This window comes from Nicotiana tomentosiformis, chromosome 1, assembly GCF_000390325.3.
Source record: "Nicotiana tomentosiformis chromosome 1, ASM39032v3, whole genome shotgun sequence".
NCBI lineage: Eukaryota > Viridiplantae > Streptophyta > Magnoliopsida > Solanales > Solanaceae > Nicotiana > Nicotiana tomentosiformis.
The window spans coordinates 2063193-2083913 of NC_090812.1; the positions used below are offsets into that span (position 1 = coordinate 2063193).

Genomic DNA, 20721 nt, shown 5'->3' on the forward strand with positions numbered 1-20721 from the left:
TATTTTACTTGAAAATAAGCTGAAGTATTGTGAGTGAAAGAAAAAAACTGGCCAGTTTTTTGGAACTTGAAAATTTTTCTTCAAACTTTTTTCATAAATTGATCAAATTCCTTTATTTTAAGCTAGCGCTTGGACATAAATTTGATTTAAACTTGAAAAAATATTTTTTGAAGTTGTGTTGAAAATAATTTTTGAAAGTTAACGTTGTGTTTCTATATGCATTTTACTTGAAAATAAGTTGAACTTTTGTGAGTGGAAGAAAAAATTTCATAAATCAATTTTCGGAACTTGATTTTTTTTTTTTTCAAAAATTGATCAAATTCATGAACAAACAATATTTTTATTTTTAAAAAGTGAAAAATCCTATATCCAAACGGGAGCTATGCCATGTAATTTTTTTCTTTTAAATTTCTGCTTTTTTTTTCTTTTTTCTCTTAGTTAGTCAAAGGTATAAGAACAAGATGGTTGCTTTTGGGGTTCACTCAGTCAGTTCAATCCGAAGAAATAGTGACTTGGAAATCACCCGAAGTGTTCATCTTTTTTGACACAAACTGGTTGACAGCTCAATCATTTGGCAAACTTGGATTATAAATCTTTAGATTGATTTCTTTAACCAATTTGGACTTAGATTTTTTTCTGCCCATTTCAAACTGAGCCTTTTTATCCCAACTCCAGTCAGTCAGTTGGGTGGGTTGGGCTGGCGTGGAGCCCAGACGAAAAAAATCATGAAAATTAATTACTTGAACAAAAATAAAAAAAGGTAGAACATTAAACTAAATTAAAGGAACGCAAAAGAATTTTTTAACTTGTGCTTTTGTCAATTGATTGTTTGTTCATTGAAAGATCCTGATTTTCTGTTTGTACGTAGTGGATTGTGTCTCCCTATTTGATCAAAAATTTATTTGTTCAATTTTTTTTCTGATTCTGTTTATGCTAAATCATCATAGAACGTTTTCAGCAAACATTGAAAATAGGAGTTGATAATATATTGTTGAACCAAAGCGGTGATACGTGCGTGCCTTTCATCGTTTGAAATAGGCCTTAGCAAGAAATTCGGACAGTCTCTATTTAAGGAGGAATTTCTTCAGCCAAAGAGCAGAGCGTTTGGGATATCTCTTTAGATTGTCCTTATAATCAACATAATTAAGGCCAAATTTTTGAGTGTATCCTGAGGTCCATTCGAAATTATCCAGAAACGACCATGCAAAATAGCCCTTGACGTCCACACCTCTCCTGTGAGAAATTAATAACAACTAGTATTAGTACCCGCGTACTGTGCGGACACAAATCATGTCAAATTATGATGTAGGCTATTTGAATCATGTGTAAATAACTTTAAAATATAAACCACTCAAATAAAAATTATATAACATTAGATATTAATTATGAAGCAGGATATGAAATTATTGTTCAAATCTTGTAGTGGACAACCTATTTTTTATATATATGCAGCAACCTAACCCCTTGATTTTAGTACTTGCATTTCGTTTCGCTGTCAATATTAAAGAATACTAAATATGTCATGTTGTGATCTGTCTTGTTTGAGCACATTAGATCATATTATTTTAACGAAACTCTTACGTATCACTTTGTTTTTATCTGAAAGTCAAATATGTCTTATTCATCACATCTTTTTTTAAGCAAATGATTTTTCTTTTTGTTCTTTATAGTTATTGTATTATTTATTATTTAATATTATTATACTATCAAATATTTTTTTATTAGCTTAATAACTAAATTAATGGCTTGCTTATTATCCTTTTAATAGTCTTTAATAAATATAAATATTTTATTCTTGAAATTTGGTATATTTTTATGCTTGTATCCTCTTATTCGAAATTTTTTAATCATTTAAATTTATCAGTAATATTTTTTAAATATAATTTAATTATTTAATTTATTTATTTTTAAATTAATTTAAAGTATAAGTATCCTCACACTACCTCTATTTTTTTTTATACATTTTCTTCCCTACTATAAATTTTAATTAGTTTTTATATTAATGTTTTATCTATAATCAAAATAATATTATATTTTATTTTAAATTGAACTTTGAATTGGTCTAAAATATTAATACATAAGTTATTTGATTATTATGTTCCAAATGTATTGAGTTCTCTTATAATTATTTTTGTATTAAATGCAGTTAACTTTTCTTTCTTTTTTAGCTTTAAGATACAAATTTAATTTTTAATTTTCATTAGTAAATTACCTATATTAGAAATTTATTATGTATTTTTAAAATTTTTATTTTAGTCATAGAAAAATATTTTCTCAATTGTTTGAACACATTATATCTAAATATTGTAGTAATGTTTTTACTGTCATTTTATTTCTTTTCATAATATTTTCAAAAATAAAAAATTTATTAAATAAAAAAAATCTCATCTCAAATTCAAATAATTCTTATCATTCTATTTTCTAAATTGGACCGCATTTTCAAAAATAATTATGCTATACTTGCTAACTTAAACTAACTGCACTCAATTCAGATGTTAATCATAGAAAAATATTTTCTTAATTGTTTGAACACATTATATTTAAATATTGTAGAAATATTTTCACTGTCATTTTATTTCTTTACGTAAATTTTCTTTCCTTTTTAGTTTTAATATACAAATTTAATTTTTAATTTTCATTAGTAAAATCACCTATATTAGAAATTTATTTTTGTATTTTTAAAATTGTATTTTTTATTAGTTTTCTTAAATAAGACTTCAACTTTGTGATATTAATCATAGGCTAAGCATTCTCATCATAGTTTTAAGAAATGTCTAATCTCAAATTCAAATAGACTTTCCCTTTCATTTCTAATAGTATATTTTTAGTAATTTAACATGATTTTGCTATTTTTTAATCTAATATATAGTCTTGGCTTTTCATCAACTTGTAACTTTATTTAATATCATTATCAACTATTATTCTTTAATATAATATAGATAAATATATAATTATTTTAATCATAAAATAAATATTTATTTCGTTTTAAAAATATTGATCGGAAATTTAAATTATTTATATTTTAATAATATTTTTATGTATTTTATATTTTCTTTATTTTATTTTCTAAACTTATAATTTATAAATATCCTCAAATTATCTCTAATTTATTTTTATTATTCAATATTTTTAATTTTTGATTTTATCTATTAGACTTGAGTTACATGGACTCATCCATATTATGACTTTTCTTATCATAATATAAAAAACTTTCTCATCTCAAATTTAAATAATTTTTACCTTTTTTTCTATGATAAAAAATCTGAATTTATATTTTCCCCCAATTTATTCTTTATTTTTGATATTATATTATTCAATACCTAATGTTATTACATTGTTTGAATTTAATACCTATTTTTACGACACTCATTCTAATATAATATAGATAAAAATTGAAAACCATTCTCTTCTCAAATTCAAATAATATTTATCATTCTATTTTTTAAATTGGACCGCATTTTCAAAAATTAAGTTATGCTTTCAAACTTAAACTAACTGCACTCAATTCAAATACTAATCAAAGAAAAATATTTTCTTAATTATTTGAACACATTATGTCTAAATGTTGTAGTAATATTTACGTATAAAATATTTATTTGCCCGATTTATCAATATTAATATGACTTTATTATTCTTGTTATTAAAATATTTTGTACTGATTATTAATTTTTTTCTTACCTTATAAATATTTTGTATACTTTATGTAAGATCTTATTTTGCTGCTTGGATTTATTTAATTTTTAAACTCAATAAATATTTAATATCTTAAGTAAATTATAGTTTTATTTTATATTTTAACTTACTCCAAAGTATAAATAGTAATAGATTTACGTCTTTCTATTATTTTTATTTTTTTCTATTATAGTTTGTTAATTAATTTTTTACCTCCATATTTCTAGCTAATATAAAAGAAAATCTATGAGTGGATCAATATGTAGATATAGATATAGATATAGATACAAATATACATATACATATAGATATATAGATTAGATTTGTCTAATATTTATTTAGATTATGTATAAGATTCATTAAACTACTTCAATTAATTATGCTTCCATTTATAATTTTTAATTATTAATGTTGTCCTAAAATTGCCTAGTGGCTTCATTTTAGCTTACCATTTGGCTTAACCACAATGCATACTACCCTTCTTTTAATATAACTAGTATTAGAACCCTCGCGATGCGCAGTAACTATTAAATGAAATTAATTATAACAAATTATTTTGTTTGTTTGAACACATTAAATCTAATTATTTCAATCAAGTTGCATAATCAAGCATTTATAAATTCAATTATATTTAATAATAACACATTTATTTATATTCGCTTCTAGTTGCAAAGTCAATCATCTTGTAATTTTAGTTAAGCAAACAATTCTTCTAAGTTCCAACCATGCGCCATGTTGTAATCAACACAACCCAATTAACCTAATTTGTTTTTCTTTTTAATTAATTAAAATCAAAGAGATTTTATTTTCTAGTCCTGTAAGAGCGTCGAGACTTTGGTAGGGACTTCCAGTTTTCTTCTTTTCATGATAATATCTTTCTCTACTACTCATATGACTGCAAAGAATATGCCAAACATATAAATTATGATTAATAGCTTTCTATATAGCGGCTGGTTTACATATTTAAATAATTTCTATTTTTAAAATTTTGGAAGTCTCTTAAAAACATGCATTTTAGAGGTAATTTGTTTTGCTCTACACACATTCAAGAACCATTTAGAAGAAAATTCACTCATGCCTGGTCTTAAAATCTCTATGATATAATATGTAAAATAATATTTAGCGCTTTATTGTCTGCAACTTCAAATGGAAAAACTCTCTTCTCGTGAAACCTTCTTTAAGCAAATAATATAACACACTCGATTTTAAGTTCTTTAATTTGTGTCACCCAATCCATCATTATCGTCATCTCGCTTACATATATGGTTAAGATGTGATTTAAGATTTTTACTTTGCAAACCTATTTAAGAAATACAGTCCAACAATCCTAACCGTTTCAACATGACATAACTAAGTTTAACCGTAAAAAAGAGCCTCAAAACTATTTCAAGGAACAAAAATATATTTTGCCATAATAAACGATGTCCAGACTACAACCAATATTTCTTTTGTATAACTTATTTCCTTTGTTGGCCGACGCTAAAATGCTTTTGCTAGTTTACACAATAGTGGACTCATATGATTCAACCGACTACCAAGTATGATGTGGTTCTATATAAGAAACAGAGAATACTTCATTCCTTTTAAACACCTTCCAACAATAATGAGGATAGTTAAGTAATTATTTCACTTAAATTCATTAGATAAAATCATTAACTAGTGGAGCAAGATAGTTTTGTTTTAGATATTAGCAAAAAGAAAAGGAAAGACAAAATTATATTTGTGAAGGATAGACTTACTTAATGGCTGTGTTGAGGGCCATGAGATGGCGACGTAGGAAATCCACCCTTTGAAAGTCTTTGATTCCTTCTTGAACCATTCTTACATTGCCATCACTCATCCCTATTGATAATTAAACAAATAACATTTCAATTTCTACTAAAATAATCCGGCAAAATTAATTTAGTTAAGACAGTTGTGAAAATTAATTTCTTATCATACCGTTCTCTGTTATGTAAATCTTTGGATTGTTATACTTTTCTTTTGTGTAGACAAGAACTTCTAAAAGTCCTCTTGGGACAACAAAAAAAAAGGCCGATCCTGTCTACATCCCAAGATGAAGAGGAAAAAGAAAAAGACAAACGTAATATTATTAAACCATTAAATAAAATATATGGCAATTTCTTTATCATGAAAAAGAATGAAGACGTGCCGGTTCACCGATGAGCTCTCCATTTCTTTCCACTACAAAAGAGAGAAAACAACAAAAGATAAAAAATGTTATATAGAATTTTGTGTCTAATAAAAAACTATAAAACAATAAGATGAAAAATTAGAGGTGGAGAATCTGTATATTGGTTCACAAATTAAAGTCTTAGAGAAATTAACCTGTTTGATTTACTTGGTAATCTGTTGAGTAGCTAATGTTCTCTTTACTTGGAGTAAATATATTATCTGCTACATAAAATGATGTGTAGTAATTTAGTCCCATGAAATCACAGGATCCCTTCACTATCTCAGCTTGCTCGGTTGTGAATTTTGGTAAACGATTTCCTACGATTTTGCACATTCTTTCTGGATAATCACCATATGTTAATGGATGCATAAACCTGAAAAAAAGAACATGTAAATCAACTTTTAAACAATTAAATTAAAGATCTCTTCTATTATCACTAATATAATGCAGAAATCAAATCGACTTTATAGCTTTTGTGTCTAGTGTGATATAAAATGAGAGTATTAATTATGGAAAGTGTACTCACCATCCAATGGAGAAGTCAATGGCTCGTTGAGCTGCTTCTAAATCTTTCTTCATTTTGGAATAGGGCTTAAACCAACTAGCCACTAGTACTATTCCTATCTCCCCTTTTTGTGATGCCTGCATAATTTCTCAAAAATATTTCTTAGATTTCAAGCAGATAAAATAATTTCCAATGGTGACATTATTCTCATAGAAATGACTAGTTGCATTGTTTTTTTAAAGAATATTCATATTTCCCCCTTTTCAGTTTATACTCTTAATGAAAAGTTTTTTATATTCACAGAAATGTTATAGCATGTTAAAAATCAAATTTTCAAAAGTTTTATAGTCACACAAATATTATGATTATTGTTGAAATTGTCAAAAGTTCCACATCGGTGGATGACAATTTTGAATGGGAATTTTACCCTATAAAAGGAGGCCTAATGTTTAGGATTTAAACACACCTCTCATTTGCCTTTTTTATCTTCTTAAGGCATTTGTATCTTCTCTCTTTAGTATTATTTCACTTGTAATTTTGGAGTGGAATAAAATATTGATTGTGTCCGAGGAAGTAGGCAAAATTGGCCGAACCTCGTAAATTCTGGTGTTCTTTTATCGTTGTCTTATATTGTCTTGTTTATTATTTAGTGGTTGTCATAATTTTTGGTATAGTAGTTGTGACTCATTCACACTATATACATTTGGCTTCCGCAACAATTGGTATCAGAGCCAAGGTACTGTCTAAGTATGCTCTGTGGTTGCAGCATAGTCTGATCTTCCACATCAGAAAAGATCTATCTTGGTAACTGAGTCAAGGTTCTGTCTGAGTATGCTCTGTGGTTGCAGCTTAGTCTGATCTTCCACACCAGAAAGGAAATAATCTTGATTTGTGTCGTCAGCTACTAAATAATATTTGTGTCAAAATGGGAGACAGTAAACAAGAAGAATCTACATCAAGTGTCAATAATACGTCATCGTTGGCATCTTCGCTTATGACAAGAATTGTGTCAAATGCGAAATTTGCGGTAGAAATTTTTGACGGGTCAGGACATTTTGGGATGTGGCAAGGCGAGGTTCTAGATGTTCTTTTTCAACAAGGGCTAGATCTTGCCATTGTAAAAAAGAAGCCAGATGTTATTGGAGAAGAAGATTGGAAAATTATCAATCGTGTTGCTTGCGGTACCATTCGATCCTACCTTGCTAGAGAGCAGAAATATCCATACACAAAGAAAACTTCTGCAAGTAAATTATGGAAAGCACTGGAGGATAAATTTTTGAAGAAAAATAGTCAAAATAAATTATACATGAAGAAGAGACTGTTTCGCTTCACCTATGTTCCTGGTACCACAATGAATGAACATATCACCAGTTTCAATAAGTTGGTCACAGATTTGCAAAATATGGATGCAACTTTTGATGATGGTGACTTGGCCTTGATGTTGTTGGGGTCACTTCCTAATGAGTACGAGCACCTTGAAACTACTCTACTCCATGGAAATGACGAAATTTCTCTCAGAGAAGTTTGTTCGGCTTTGTACAACTATGAACAAAGAAATGGAGAAAAACAGATGGGCGGAGAAGGAGAAGCACTAATTGTGAGGGGTCGTCCTCAAAATCAAACGAGGACTAAGAAGGGAAGATCCAAGTCGAGATCTAGACCCAGCAAAGATGAATGTGCCTTTTGTCGAGAAAAGGGGCACTGGAAGAAAGACTATCCGAAGTTGAAGAATAAGGCCAGGCATAACAATGGAAAGGCCATTATGGATTCAAATGTAGCTGATTGTGATGATTCAGACTTCTCATTAGTTACAACAGAGTTATCAACATCATCAGACATATGGTTGATGGACTCGGCTTATAGCTATCATATGTGTCCCAACAAGGACTGGTTCGTGAATTTTCAAGAAGGAGAATATGAAGTCATTCACACAGCGGATAACAGCCCTCTTACCTCATATGGCATTGGTTCAATAAGATTAAGAATCCATGATGGAATGATCAGAACATTAACAAATGTTCGATATGTACCGGGTTTGAAGAAGAATCTCATCTTTGTGGGAGCCCTAGAATCAAAAGGGTTCAAAATCATTGCAGAAAATGGAGTGATGAGAATATGCTCCGGTGCACTAGTGGTAATGAAGGCCAATCGGAAGAATAATAACATGTACCGCTATCGTGGTAGTACAGTTATTGGGACAGCGACAGTGACATCCAGTGATGACAAAGAGGCAGAAGCAACCAGGCTATGGCACATGCGCTTGGGACATGCTGGAGGAAAATCCTTGAAAGCTTTATCTAATCAAGGATTGTTAAAAGGCGTAAAGACTTGCAACTTGGAGTTTTGCGAGCATTGTGTCAAAGGGAAACAGACAAGGGTTAAATTTGGTATAGCGATCCATAATACTAAAGGCATTTTGGATTATGTACACTCTGATGTTTGGGGTGCTTCCAAAACACCTTCATTGGGTGGGAAGCACTATTTTGTAACCTTTGTTGATGATTTTTCCCGAAGAGTGTGGGTGTATACAATGAAGAGGAAAGATGAAGTGTTGGGAATTTTTCTCAAATGGAAAACGATGGTGGAGAATCAAACAGGCAGGAGGATCAAGTGTATTCGCACAGACAATGGAGGTGAATACAAAAATGATCATTTCAATAAGGTCTGTGAAAATGATGGCATCGTCCGACACTTCACTGTCAGAAATACACCACAACAGAATGGAGTGGCAGAACGTATGAACCGGACTTTACTGGAGAAGGTACGGTGTATGTTGTCCAATGCTGGCTTGGGCAAAGAATTTTGGGCTGAGGCAATTACATATGCATGCCACCTCATTAATCGTCTACCATCTGCTGCTATTGATGGCAAGACACCATTTGAAAAATGGTATGGAAAACCTGCTGTAGATTATGACTCTTTGCACGTGTTTGGCTCAATTGCATACTATCATGTGAAAGAGTCAAAATTGGATCCGAGAGCAAAGAAGGCTATATTTATGGGGATTACTTCTGGAGTCAAAGGATACCGCTTATGGTGTCCAGAGACAAGGAATATTATATTCAGCATAGATGTTACCTTTGATGAATCTGCCATAACAGATAAGGTGACAGTTGAAGATGTCAAACAAACTGGTGGTGCATCAAAGCAGGTGGAGTTTGAGGGAAAATTTATTTTTTCTACACAAGAAGCAGAGGAGGAAACTCATGAAGATTACCCTCGGGAAGAAAAGCCAGTAGAGAGGGAGATTCCAACTCAGGAACCTCGATAACAACTTGAATCAATAGCAACTAGCAGGCCAAAAAGGACAATAACGAAACCTGTTCGTCTCATAGAAACAGTTGCTTGCGCAACCTCAATTGTAGCTGATGGTGTTCCTACCACTTATAAAGACGCAATCCAAAATTCAGAAGAAGATAAGTGGAGGATTGCCATGAATGAAGAAATGCAGTCTCTTCATCAGAATCATACATGGAAATTGGCCAATCTCCCGAAGGAAAAGAAAATAATTGGGTGCAAATGGGTATTTGCAAAGAAAGAAGGATTTCCTAACCAAGAAGATGTTCGCTACAAAGCAAGATTGGTGGCCAAAGGATATGCTCAGAAGGAGGGAATTGATTACAATGAAGTATTTTTTCCAGTTGTAAAACATTCCTACATTAGAATTATGTTGGCTTTGGTAGCACAGTTGGATTTGGAACTAGTTCAGATGGATGTAAAAACTGCGTTTTTACATGGAAACTTGGAGGAGAAAATCTACATGAATCAGCCAGAAGGATTCAAAGTTGTTGGAAAAGAAAATATGGTATGCAAACTTGAAAAATCGTTGTACGGATTGAAACAATCTTCTAGACAATGGTACAAGCGATTTGACAAGTTTATGTTGCGGCAAGGGTACAAGAGAAGCAAATACGATCATTGTGTGTATTTGCGCAAACTTAATGATGGTTCCTTTGTATATCTTCTCCTATATGTTGATGATATGTTGATAACTTCCAAGAATTCGGAAGAAATTGATAAGTTGAAGATTCAACTGAAGGAGGAGTTCGAGATGAAGGATCTGGGTGAGGCAAAGAAAATTCTTGGCATGGAGATAATAAGAGATAGACGTTCAAAGAAACTCTGTTTATCTCAGAAAGAATATTTGAAGAGAGTACTACAGCGTTTTGGCATAGATAAGAAGACTAAGCCAATTAGTACGCCACTTGCTCCCCATTTTAAGCTAAGTACTACTATGTCGCCAAAGGATGAAACTGAACATGAGTATATGTCAAGGGTACCATACGCAAATGCTGTTGGTAGCTTGATATATGCAATGGTTTGTACGAGACCTGACATTTCACAAGCCGTTGGAGTTATTAGCAGATATATGCATAATCCAGGAAAGGAGCATTGGCAAGCTGTGAAATTGATTCTACGGTATATTCATAGTACTGTAGATGTTGGGTTAGTTTTTGAGCAGGAAGGCAATCGGTCTGTAGTTGGATATTGTGACTCAGATTTTGCGGGTGATCTGGACAAACGAAGGTCAACTACTGGTTATGTGTTTACTTTTGCAAAGGCACCAGTTAGTTGGAAGTCTACTTTGCAGTCAACAGTTGCTTTGTCTACAACAGAGGCAGAGTACATGGCTATTACGGAGGCTGTGAAGGAGGCAATTTGGCTTCAGGGGTTGCTAAAGGAGCTTGGTATTGAACAAAAAAATATTACAATTTTTTGTGATAGTCAAAGTGCTATTCAATTAGCGAAGAACCAAGTTTATCATGCAAGGACGAAGCACATTGATGTTCGGTATCATTTCGTACGAGAAATCATAGAAGAAGGTGGAGTCACGGTGAAGAAAATTCATACTACGGAGAACCCTGCTGATATGCTGACAAAAGTGGTGACTGCGGTCAAGTTTCAACATTGTTTGGATTTGATCAACATTGTTGAACACTAAAGATTGAAGATGAAGACACAACCAAAATTTGTTATTGAGAGAAAATTGAAGATGTGGAATTTTGCCAAGGTGGAGATTTGTTGAAATTGGCAAAAGTACCACATCGGTGGATGACAATTTTGAATGAGAATTTCACCCTATAAAAGGAGGCCTAATGTTTAGGATTTAAATACACCTCTCATTTGCCTTTTATCTTCTTAAGGCATTTTTAAGGCATTTGTATTTTCTCTCTTTAGTATTATTTCACTTGTTATTTTGGAGTGGAATAAAATATTGATTGTGTCCGAGGAAGTAGGCAAAATTGGCCGAACCTCGTAAATTTTGATGTTCTTTTATCGTTGTCTTATATTGTCTTGTTTATTATTTAGTGATTGTCATAATTTTTGGTATAGTAGTTGTGACTCATTCACACTATATACATTTGGCTTCCGCAACAATTATAAGTTTTAAAAGTTTTCATTTCTTTCATAGTTTCTGTTTCGAGTATAACTACGTCATATAAATTGAAATCAAACATAATTAATTACCTGATATTTCACTCTGTATAACTTAGCTGCTTGTGCATGAGCAAGAAGCAAGTGATGGGCAACTATGTAAGGCTCAGTGGCAGAGTTTCCAGCAATACAACCAATGGAGCATCTCAAAGGGGGGAAAATGCCTAAGTCATAACCAGTAAGGGCATAACCACTTGGCTCATTTATTGTTGTCCAAAGTTTTACTCTATCACCAAATTCTTTAAAGCACAACTCCACATAATCTCGAAAATCATAGCTACAATAATAATGTTACACACTTTACTATCTCTCTTCTTTTAGAAAAAAATTAAGAATAAAAGAAAATTTTGTTTTATAGAAGTGTTACTTACATAATTTGAGGGTTTAGAAAGCCAAGATACTCATCTTCAAGAACTTGAGGTAGATCCCAATGGAATAGGGTAACCATAGGTTGTATACCTGAATGGGTTTGTGGGAGAATTAAACGTGTTTTCGCCCCTTATTTAGTCGCAATAAGAAAAAGTTAAGAATTAAAAAATAAATGTATAGAGATAATATATTTGACCTTTAGCTAGGAGCTCATTGATAAGGTTGTTATAGAAGGCAATGCCCTCTTTGTTTACTCCTCTACAAGGCTTCCCATCCGAGACAAAGTATAAAAAAGAAGAAGATAAGATTCGTTAGTTGGGGAAATTATTTGTATAATGTCATTAATGCGAGCGATTACTACTTCCAATCTATGAGATTATTTGTTATTAAAGAATCAAATGGAGCCAATTGGTAGAAAACCATGCTGTTGCAATATTAAACAAAAAAGAATTCATATATCTAGCCACTTGACTTGTCAATTAACCAAATAATAACCACGTTTAGTTTCTAGATATTTTGTTTACTCTATCACCAAATTCGGGTTTTTGACAAAGTAGCTAGATATTTTGTTAACCAAAGGTTTACTGTTTTTGCTCATTTTCAATATTTTGAACTCGGGTTTGGCGATTTCTTGGGAGCATTTTGAGGGGTTTCTTGAATTAAGTCCCTTGTGCTTATTTTTGATCAATAATCTTGCTTCCCCATTTATTTTTCTACCTAGTTAGTGTGTATTTAAGGTGAAAATTGGGAGTTGGAGGCTAGGGATTTGAAGAGCTTGATTTGGGGTTTTGAGTGGTCATTTGAGGTCGGATTTTGATAAATTTGGTATGGTTGGACTCGTGAGTGAATGGGCTTTCGAATTTTATAATTTTTGCCCGATTTCGAGACGTGGGCCCGGGTCAACTTTTTAGGACGAACGAAATTTTTGTTAAAGTATTGATTTCATTAATTAGATGAGTTTATTATGGTTCTATTTATGATATGCAATTGCTTTTGGCTAGATTTGGGCCATTCAGAGCCGGATATTCGTGGGAAAGGCATTGTGACCGATTGATTGAGCTTGGTTCGAGGTAAGTGGCTTGCCTAACCTTGTGTGTGGGAAATCCCCTTAGGATTTAGTACTGTTTTGATATGTGAGCGCCGTGTACGTGAGGTGACGAGTACGTACACGAGCTAATTGTTGTAAAAACCCGATTTCTGCTAAGTAATAACCTGTTTCCTTCTTATTTGAGTTACATCAACATGTGTAGTATCCTGTTAGCTTAGAGTATCATGTCTACTTGCCTTAATCGCTTATCTGAACTCCGTGCAACATGTTTAGTGAAATTTCTGCTTTTTCTTGATTTGTACTTTGTCTAAATTGTAGGATTTCGTGTTGTAGCTGTTAATTCTATTGTTTGAGCTGTATTTTTACTTTTGGGTCTACAGAACAGTATTTCGGGAGATCCCCCTTTACTTCATATTTACTTTGGGACTACCGAACGGTATTCCAGGAGATCCCATTGTACTGCATATTTACTTTGGGACTACGGAACGGTATTTCGGGAGATCTCCATGTACTACATATTTACTTTGGGACTACGAAACGGTATTCCGGGAGATCCCCTATACTACACATTTACGTTTGGGACTATGAGACAGTATCTCGGGAGATCCCCTGTTGTTATCTCTGTGTACTGAGCTGTTGTCTTCTATGATTTCATTCCTGTTAAATTTCAGTCTTTATTTTACTGCGGTATTTTATTCTACCTTGTTTTATTATATATATACCAGTAGGACCCTGACCTGACCTCGTCACTACCCGACCGAGGTTAGACTTGATACTTATTGGGTACCGATTGTGGTGTACTCATGCTACTCTCTGCATATATTTTTTGTGTGCAGTCCAGGTGCTCCTTATCAGCCGCACTATTAGTGAGCCGGGACAACTTTGGAGACTTCAAGGTATATCTGTCGCGTCCGCAGACCTCAGAGTCCCCTTCTACTCTTTCCCATGTCCATTATCTTCTGTATTTTTCCTTTGTTAGACTCTGATGTATAGACACACTAGACTTTCCTTCTGTAGTTTGTGATTCACGATATTCCGGATTTTGGAATTTCTGTGTATTTTGAATAGTTGGTTATTGTACATGCCAGGTGTCATGGTACCCAGTTATGTTGTTACTGCTACAGTTAATTGTTAAATTTATATTTTCATTTCATTATTCCGCAAATGTTAGGCTTACCTAGTCGTAGAGACTAGTTGCCGTCACGACGTCACATGGAGGGGAAATTGGGCCGTGACATACAACATGTTGCAATAAAGTAAATCTAACAGAGGTATTCTTACATGGTAAAACTCTTGACCAGGAGATGGAAAATCTGAAACCATTTAACCCTTCAAATTTCATCAGCTTTATGTCATCCTAAGGAACATTGAATAATAGGGTAGAATTAAAATAGAAGTTTAGCATTTAGAACCATGGATTTCCATTGGCAAAAACTTTCGTTTCCTTGGATTTTTGCTTCTTACTTTAAAATGCTTGAACTAATACCTTGTAGCGATGGTAAAAATCAAGGGCTACGTCACCGTTGCTACGGTCTGCTATCCTTTCTGCAGAAACATCAGGAAATAAAAAACAAAACTGTATAATTTATTTTTGTCGTAAATCGGATCCCTATATTTGCCAACTTAATTATTCTCACTGTGTCATTAATAAATAGACAAGAAAAAGATTTAGCAATGTTCGAAACAAGCTAAGAAAGAAACATAAAATGGATACAATGATGATCTTTGAAATTTGTTAGCTCACATCCAATTACTAAGAAATTTCACTTGGACGAACAATAAATAAATAAAACTAGAGATTTGGAAAGTTTCCCTTAACAAAGATTGCTACTAACAAATACTTGCTACTACATCTAAAGAAGTATTCTACCTTTATGATAAATACGAATTCAGGATTTAAACCTAAATGGTTCAAGCCTTCAAAAATCTTGATATTGGAAATAATGAAATATTGTACTTTTAAAATTATGGATCGGATCGGAATTAAACTTTAATTTAGAGGGGAAAGGACATTAATTACCAGGATGATTGTGGGTAAAGGTATCCCAGATACTAGGACCTTTACCATCTTTATTTGCTGCTCCTTCATACTATGCAAACGTACATATATAGGCATTAGAACGAATTATATATGAAGAAAGGCATTAACAAAGATATTTAATACAAAAACCTGATAAGAAGCAGAGGCAGCTCCAAAGATGAAATCTGATGGAAAACTGCTTCTATTAAATGGAACTGAGATCTTATAACTTGACACAGAAGAACTTGTGGTTACAAGCATCCCAATTAAGAGAAAGAAAGAGATCTGAAGCACCCCCATCACTTAATTATTAGTAGTATATGTTTCTAAGAATTCCATATTAAGTCCTTTATATATATAGATTGTGCCTAAAATATTAATTCTATTTTAATATCTCGTTTTCTTTTTAAAATTTTGACGACGTCAAAGATTGATTATATTATGATAAACCGTTCATGTGCTACAAGAATCCGTAATGCTGAGGAAGTGAAAACGGATTATTCTGTGTCCTTTTTCTGCTTTCTCTAATGAAGAATATCTATCGAAGTTGTGTTGACTAATTATGAGTAACATATTTGTAAGTGTTTGATTAAAATTAGTATCAGAAGACGGTATATGGAAACAAACCAGTTATTGTTTTGTGAATGTATCTACTTTTTTTAAACTAGTACTAGTATTTTATTTTTGGACATGAACTCAGTCTAACACATCAGCCAAAGGATAAATTAAATGGTAATTAGCACTCCAGCTTTGATAAATAATCTGTTTGTGAAAAAGGACCGTCTTGCCGTCTTTCTGGAGTAGAAAGGAAAGTTTCGCAGTAAGTATACACTCGAACTGAAGGGTAACTCTTTGATCTCAACTGGTAAACTTGCCGGGCTATAATTGCCACCGGCTCCTCCTCGTAAGTCAAATCCTTGTCCAACTAGACAGAGCTGAAATCTAACACATGGGACGGATCGCCGTGATACTTTCGAATCATGGACACATGGAATACCGGATGAACAACTGCTAATCTAGGTGGCAACGCAAGCCTGTAAGCCACCTCTCCCACTCTCTCTAGAATCTCAAAAGGTCTGATATGCCTAGGGCTCAACTTGCCCTTCTTTCCGAACCTTATTACACCCTTCATGGGTGATACCCGAAGTAACACTCTCTCCCCGACCATGAATGCAACATCACAAACTCTACGATCGACATAACTCTTCTGCCTGGACTGAGCTGTACGAAGTCGATCCTGAATAATCTTGACCTTATCCAAGGCATCCTGTACTAAGTCAATGCCTAACAACCGAGCCTCTCCCGGCTCGAACCACCCAACTGGCGACTGACACCGCCTATCATATAATGCCTCATAGGGAGCCATCTGAATGCTCGACTGGTAGCTGTTGTTGTAGGCGAACTCTGCAAGGGGAAATAACTGATCCCACGATCCTCCGAAATCTATAACACAAGCGCGGAGCATATCCTCCAAGATCTGAATAGTACGCTCGGACTGCCCGTTTGTCTGAGGATGAAACGTTTTGCTCAACTCAACCCACGTACCCAACTCATGCTGAACTTCCCTCCAAAAGTGCGAGGTAAACTGCGTACCTCAATCAGAAATGATAGACATGGGCACACCGTGAAGACGGACGATCTCACGAATATAAATCTCTGCTAATCGTTCCGAGGAATAGGTAACTGCCACATGGATACGCTCTCACATCCACTTAGGAATCTCCATCTGCTGAAGCAAACCACAGGGTCTTTGATGCTCGTATTTCACCTACTGACAATTTAGGCACCGAGCTACATAGGCAACTATGTCCTTCTTCATCCGCCTCCACCAATAATGCTGCCTCAAGTCCTGATACATCTTGGCGGTGCCTGAACTCACGAAGTCCATCCACATTAGGCACACAAATACGACCTTGCATCCTCAAAACTCCGTCATCTCCAACAGTAACCTGCTTGGCACTCTCGTTCTGTACTGTGTCTCTAAGGACAAGTAAATGAGGATCGTCATCCTGCCGATCTCTGATGCGTTCAAACAAAGAAGATCGAGCAACTGTACAAGCTAGAACACGGCTGGGCTCAGAAACATCTAACCTCACGAACTGGTTGGCCAAGGCCTGAACATCCAATGCAAACGGTCTCTCAACAACTGGAATATATGCAAGGCTACCCATACTGACTGACTTTCTACTCAAATAATCGGCCACCACATTGGCCTTCTCGGGATGATACAATATGGTGATATCATAGTCTTTCAATAGCTCCAGCCACCTTCTCTACCTCAAATTTAGTTCCTTCTGCTTGAACAAATACTGCAAGCTCCGATGATCAGTGAATACCTCACATGGCACGCCGTAAAGATAGTGCCTCCAAATCTTCAGCACGTGAACAATGGCTGCCAGCTCTAGATCATGAACAGGGTAATTCTTCTCGTGAACCTTCAGCTGCCGCGAAGCATATGCAATAAACTTGCCACCTTGCATCAACACCGCACCCAGACCAATACGGGATGCGTCACAATATACTGCATAAGATCTTGTACCTGTGGGTAACACCAATACCGGTGCCGTAGTTAAAGCTGTCTTGAGCTTCTGAAAGCTCGCTTCACACTCGTCTGACCACCTGAACGGGGCACCCTTCTGGGTCAATCTGGTCAACGGGGTTGCTATGGATGAAAACCCCTTCATAAATCGGCGGTAATAGCCCACCAAACCCAGGAAACTACAGATCTCTGTAGCTGATGTGGGTCTAGGCCAGTTCTGGACAGCCTCAATCTTCTTAGGATCCACCTGAATACCCTCTGCTGATACAACATGACCCAAGAAAGCAACTGAACTCAACCAAAACTCGCATTTTGAGAACTTAGCATATAATTGGCTGTCTTTCAGAGTCTGAAGAATGATCCGAAGGTGCTGCTCATGCTCCTCTCGACTGTGGGAGTAGATCAAGATATCATCAATAAACACAACCAAAAAGGAATCCAAATAAGTCTTGAACACCCAATTCATCAAATCCATAAATGTTGTTGGGGCATTTGTCAACCCAAATGACATCACTAGGAATTTGTAATGCCTATACCGAGTTCGAAAAGCTATTTTAGGGACATCACAAGCCCTAATCTTTAACTGATGGTAACCGGACCTCAAATCGATCTTCTAAAATACCTTGGCACCCTGAAGCTGATCAAATAAGTCATCAATTCTTGGCAGTGAATATTTATTTTTGATAATGGCATTGTTCAACTGCCGATAGTCTATACACATCCGCATAGAGCCATCTTTCTTCTTTACAAATAATACTGGTGCACCCCAGGGAGAGACACTAGGTCTAATGAATCCCTGGTCAAGCAAGTCTTGTAACTACTCTTTCAATTCTTTCAACTCTGGCGGGGCCATACAGTATGGTGGAATATAAATGGGCTGAGTGCCCGGAGCCAAATCAATACAAAAGTCAATATCTCTGTCGGGTGGCATCCCCGGCAGATTTGCAGGAAATACCTCTGGAAATTCACGAACAACTGGTACTGAGTCCATAGAAGGGACATCCGCACTGGGATCGCGGATATAAGCCAAATAGGCTAGACACATTTTCTCTACCATACGCCGAGCTTTCATATAAGAAATAACCCTGCTGGCAGAATGACCAGGAGTTCCTTTCTACTCTAACCGAGGTAACCCCGGCATAGCTAGGGTCACTGTCTTGGCATGACAATCCAATATAGTATGATAAGGGGACAACCAATCCATACCCAAGATGACATCAAAATCTACCATATCAAGAAGTAGAAGATCCACACTAGTCTCAAGATTACCAATAGTAACCACACACGAACGATAGACATGATCTACTATAACAAAGTCTCCCACCGATGTAGATACACTCACAGAAGCACTCAGAGAATCACAAGGCACAACCAAATATGAAGCAAAGTAGGAGGACACATAGGAATAAGTAGATCCTGGATCAAATAGAACTGAAACATCTCTATGGCAAACTGGAATAATACCTGTGATCACAGCATCAGATGACTCAAACTCAGGCCTAGCTGGAAAAGCATAAAATAGGGGCTGGGCCCCACCACTCTGAACTGCGTCTTTGGGACGGCCTCTAACTGGCTGGCCTACACCTCTAACGGTCAGACCTCCACCTCTAATAGCCTGACCTCCACCTCTAATGGCCTGACCTCCCCCTCTAGCTACTTGACCCCTATCTCTAGCTGGCGGAGTAGGCGGTGAAGCAACCGGTGCTGGTATAATGGCACGAGAATCTTGTCGAGATCTGTTCCTCGCCAATCTAGGGCAATACCTCTGGATGTGACCAATGTTTCCATACTTATAACACCCATCCTGATGCCGTGGCTGCTAAAGCTGAAGCTGACCCAGATAGGCCGGATAACCACTGTAGTAACTCTGGAGTAGTGGTGCACTGATAGGAGCTGAATGTGCACTGAATACTGGCTGCCTAGAGTAAGGCATAATAGGGTCATGACTCCTTGAAGCACTGGGAGATGCATGAAGTGATGAATGAAATAGTCTAGGAGGATGACCCCTACCAAAATTACCCTTGCCTCCAGACGAGGCACCACTGAAACCACCGAACTGACGAGGCCTCTTATCGGACCTCTGCCTTCTCTCCTGTGCAAGAACCATCTCGATCCTCCTTGCGACATTAGCAGCCGCCTGAAAAGAAATCTCACTTCAGGTCTCCTTGGCCATCTGAAGTCTGATAGGGTGAGTGAGTCCCTAAATAAACCCCCTCACTCTCTCTCCCTCCGTAGGTAGTAAAAGGAGAGCATGACGGGCCAAATCCATAAAACGGGACTCATACTGAGTAACAGTCATACTGCCCTGCTGTAGACGCTCAAATTGCTTGCGAAATTCCTCTCTCAGTGTGATAGGGAGGAACTTTTCCAGAAATAGCTGAGAGAACTTCTCCCATGTAAGTGCAGGCGATCCGACTGGTCGGGTCAATGTATAATCTCTGCACCACCTCTTGGTGGAACCCGTCATCTGAAATATAGCAAAATCAACCTCATTGGTCTCAACTATACCCATGTTCTGCAGCACCTCATGGCAGTGTTCAAGATAATCCAGTGGGTCCTCAGAAGGTGTACCACTGAAGTGAACTAGAAAGAGCTTGGTAAACTTATTCAGTCTCAATAAGGCCTCAAAAGACATGGCGGGCATATCACCGATCTGTGCTGCAATAACTGGCTGAACTACCCCAACTGGCGGGGTTGCTGGGGCCTAATTCTGGGGAGCCATATGCTCCTGAGCGGGAGTAGTGGGAGTTTGTGCTCCTCCCCCAGCCTGTGAGACTGTTGGTGCCACTGAAAATGTACCATTCTGGGTCACGCCCTCCATAAGACTTACTAGACAGACTAGAGCGTCCTGAAGTACTGGAGTGGCTATGAATCCTTCCGGGAACTAAACTGGTCTAACTGGTACATTCTGAACTGGAACCTCCTCCTGAAGGTCCACCTGAGATTCTACAACAGG

General features: G+C 35.5%; 1 protein-coding gene across 1 annotated transcript; it reads right to left on the reverse strand.

Moving 5' to 3' along the window:
- Positions 1–1041: 1041 nt before the first annotated feature.
- Positions 1042–15746, reverse strand: LOC104088605 (furcatin hydrolase-like). Its single transcript, XM_070175759.1, has 13 exons — positions 15377–15746; positions 15227–15296; positions 14693–14751; positions 14405–14563; positions 12355–12424; positions 12161–12248; positions 11823–12066; positions 6375–6490; positions 6001–6221; positions 5825–5856; positions 5614–5716; positions 5412–5514; positions 1042–1233 (listed from the first exon to the last, which is right to left on the reverse strand). Exons 1-13 carry the CDS (start codon positions 15524–15526, stop codon positions 1065–1067), a joined length of 1584 nt encoding a protein of 527 aa, XP_070031860.1. The 5' UTR covers positions 15527–15746; the 3' UTR covers positions 1042–1064.
- Positions 15747–20721: the final 4975 nt, after the last annotated feature.